This window comes from Amphimedon queenslandica, unplaced genomic scaffold, assembly GCF_000090795.2.
Source record: "Amphimedon queenslandica unplaced genomic scaffold, v1.1 AMPQUscaffold_1799_Cont26196, whole genome shotgun sequence".
Lineage (NCBI taxonomy): Eukaryota > Metazoa > Porifera > Demospongiae > Haplosclerida > Niphatidae > Amphimedon > Amphimedon queenslandica.
Window position 1 is genome coordinate 1 of NW_003557863.1, and position 1217 is coordinate 1217.

Below are 1217 nucleotides of genomic sequence, written 5' to 3' on the forward strand. Positions count from 1 at the left end.
TACTAACACTGAAAGATTAAAGATTGCTTTGAGACAAGTCAGAGTTTTCTCTTATTATTATTTATTTATTTATTTTATTTTATAGGAGCGGTTGTTGCCAGGTGTCATAATGGCAAACGAGAAAGACATATTTACAAAACTGGAGCAGCTCTGCCAATCAGGGGAGCCAAGGTTTGAAAATACATGTACATATAGTTGTATGTTAATAAATGCTGTGTAGATTGAGGTACTTTTGAAAGGATTTATATTATACTGTTAATAGTATTATACTCTCATGTACGTGTAGAAATGTATATCCTTTTTTCTCTTGTTATTTTACCTTCTCTCCTCTCTCTCTCAGGGTTATAGAGGCAGTACGGACTCTTCTTTCCCTCATTCCTATTAATCAGAAGGTTCTTGAGGCTCTTGAGGTTTTTGTTCACCCAATATCAACTGAAGGAGCTTCAGAGGATACTCGTCTCCCTCCGACTCCAGCAGCTGTCCTCTCAGATTTTTACGATGCATCAAAAGTCTCTCCTACACAATTACTGTATAACCTTGAGGTACGTGCATGTTTATGGGCATATGTGTGGGTTTTAAAATAAGCCAATTTTTGAAAAAATCCCTGTACTATAGCCCATGGTTTTTTCCGAAAAATGGCTAAAAAATCACCCCCAATTTTTATTACATTTTCTGATACATATTGATGTACTTATGCTGTGTAGAAAGTTTGAGCTGATTCTGACTTAAATTTTTCAAATTATGGCCATTAAAAAAATGGCCAAAATCTGAAAAAATCCCTGTACTATAGCCCATGGTTTTTTCCGAAAAATGGCTAAAAAATGACCCCCAATTTTTATTACATTTTCTGATACATATTGATGTACTTATGCTGTGTAGAAAGTTTGAGCTGATTCTGACTTAAATTTTTCAAATTATGGCCATTAAAAAAATGGCCAAAATCTGAAAAAATCCCTGTACTATAGCCCATGGTTTTTTCCGAAAAATGGCTAAAAAATGACCCCCAATTTTTATTACATTTTCTGATACATATTGATGTACTTATGCCGTGTAGAAAGTTTAAGCTGATTCCGACTTAAATTTTTTGAGTTGTGGCCATTTAAAAAAACGGCCAAAATCTGAAAAAATTCCTGTACTATAGCCCATGGTTTTTTCCGAAAAATGGCTAAAAAATGACCCCCAATTTTTATTACATTTTCTGATACATATTGATGTAC

The 1217-nt window shown here is 33.9% G+C and overlaps 1 protein-coding gene across 1 annotated transcript; it reads left to right on the top strand.

Moving 5' to 3' along the window:
* The first annotated feature begins 6 nt into the window (after positions 1-6).
* LOC109593374 (uncharacterized) lies at positions 7-584 on the top strand. Its single transcript, XM_020008479.1, has 3 exons — positions 7-37; positions 86-171; positions 341-584. The coding sequence occupies exons 2-3, from the start codon at positions 110-112 to the stop codon at positions 582-584; spliced, it is 306 nt and encodes a 101-aa protein (XP_019864038.1). The 5' UTR covers positions 7-37; positions 86-109.
* Positions 585-1217: the final 633 nt, after the last annotated feature.